General features: G+C 49.8%; 1 protein-coding gene across 1 annotated transcript; it reads right to left on the bottom strand.

Moving 5' to 3' along the window:
- Positions 1-1,074: 1,074 nt before the first annotated feature.
- On the bottom strand, positions 1,075-1,320 carry GUITHDRAFT_117238 (hypothetical protein; the record flags this gene model as incomplete). Its single annotated transcript, XM_005823506.1, has 1 exon — positions 1,075-1,320. The coding sequence occupies one exon, from the start codon at positions 1,318-1,320 to the stop codon at positions 1,075-1,077; it is 246 nt and encodes an 81-aa protein (XP_005823563.1).
- Between the last annotated feature and the right edge of the window lie 390 nt (positions 1,321-1,710).

Genomic DNA, 1,710 nt, shown 5'->3' with positions numbered 1-1,710 from the left:
TTTCCTCTCCTCTCCTCTCCTTCCTCTCCTCTCCTCTCCTCTCCTCTCCTCTCCTCTCCTCTCCTCTCCTCTCCTCTCCTCTCCTCTCCTCTCCTCTCCTCTCCTCTCCTCTCCTCTCCTCTCCTCTCCTCTCCTCTCCTCTCCCCTCACCCTCCTCTTCACTCGTCCCCTTCATCCAGCTTCTCCTTCTCTTCCACCTGTTCCCAACCGCCCCTCCCCTTGAACCGACTCCGCCCCTTCACTTCCTCTGCTTCTCCTCAAGCCTCACATTCGTCATTCAGCGAGATATCTGCAACCTTTCCAGCCTGCGCGCAAGTCTCAGGAACAGCACAAACATCGTGAGCAGCGTCTGTAATGAGATGGCAAGAGCCAGGTGGGATGTTTGTCATGAATGAGATATTATGTGCGAAGAAACAGACCTCTTCTAGGGATTCTTCTGCCTTTTCAACATCGCCCTCATGCAAACTTATCCATGCTGATAGTATCTTGCTGTTAGAAAGTTTGTCAGTCTTTCAATGCATCCCTCCCTCTATGTTCTGGTTTCTACCAAATCGATATTATGATTGTCATCCTGATTGTCATCAACATCACCACCACAATAATCATCGTCATCATCATCATCATCATCATCATCATCATCATCATCATCATCATCTCGATCATTATCAACAGCAACCACATGAACTTGACCGGCATCATGAAACAATCAAACGCACACCGATCCCATCGGTCTGTTCACCTTCTTGTCCCTGATTGAAGTTTCTCTGCATCACGAAGATTCTTTGTTCCCTCCCTCCACAGTCCCTTCCTCCTCCTCATTCCAAGGTAACCGAAGCGCTCGCTGAACTCTCTGCTCTCTTTCCCCTCCTTCTCTTCCTCTCCTTCCTCCTCCTCCTCCCCCTTCTCCTCCTCGAAAGACTGCAAGCAGAGCACGAGACCGATCTCTGCCTTGGCCTCATGGCAGTAAGGAAACCTGACCAAGCACTTCCTCCACGTCTCCACAGCCTCTTCCACCCGCCCCACTCCCTGCATATCACCATCTGAGCAGGCACAAACCAGGGGGTTCCTCTTTCATCAGCTAACCTCCAGCTGGAGCTTGCCCAGTAGGACATGGGCAGCGATGGACGTTGGCTTCAGCGAGATCACAATGGCGGCCTCGGAGGCGAAGCTCGAGAGCAGGAGGGAGCTGTTGGCACCTCCCTCCCCCGCCCCGAGTGCCGAGCGGATCAGCTGTAAACCCTCTTCATCGTCAAAGTTCAGCTCCCAGAGGATCGCGAGCCGCTCCAGCCTGGCGGTGAAGTTGAACATTTCCGATGCCATCGCCTGAGATCTCAAAGCTCCTGGTCACAATCAAGTGTGTATCATCATCATCATCATCATCATCATCATCATCATCATCATCATCATCATCATCATCATCATCATCATCATCATCATCATCATCATCATCATCATCATCATCAACATCATCTCAATCATTATCTACATCATCATCATCTCAATCATCTCAATCATCTCAATCGTCGTCGTCGTCATCATCATCATCATCATCATCATCATCAACATCATCAACATCATCAACATCATCAACAACAACAACAATATTTTCATCTTCATCGTCTTCATCAACACCCTATCCATAGCACAGTTTCTTCCTCTTCCCCCTCCTCTTCTTCTTCCCCTTCCTCGCCCTCCTCATCTCCTCTCTAT

This window comes from Guillardia theta (genome assembly GCF_000315625.1).
Source record: "Guillardia theta CCMP2712 unplaced genomic scaffold GUITHscaffold_107, whole genome shotgun sequence".
Taxonomy (NCBI): domain Eukaryota; class Cryptophyceae; order Pyrenomonadales; family Geminigeraceae; genus Guillardia; species Guillardia theta.
The sequence above is the reverse complement of the archived record's forward strand: the minus strand, read 5'-3'. Positions and strand labels throughout refer to the sequence as shown.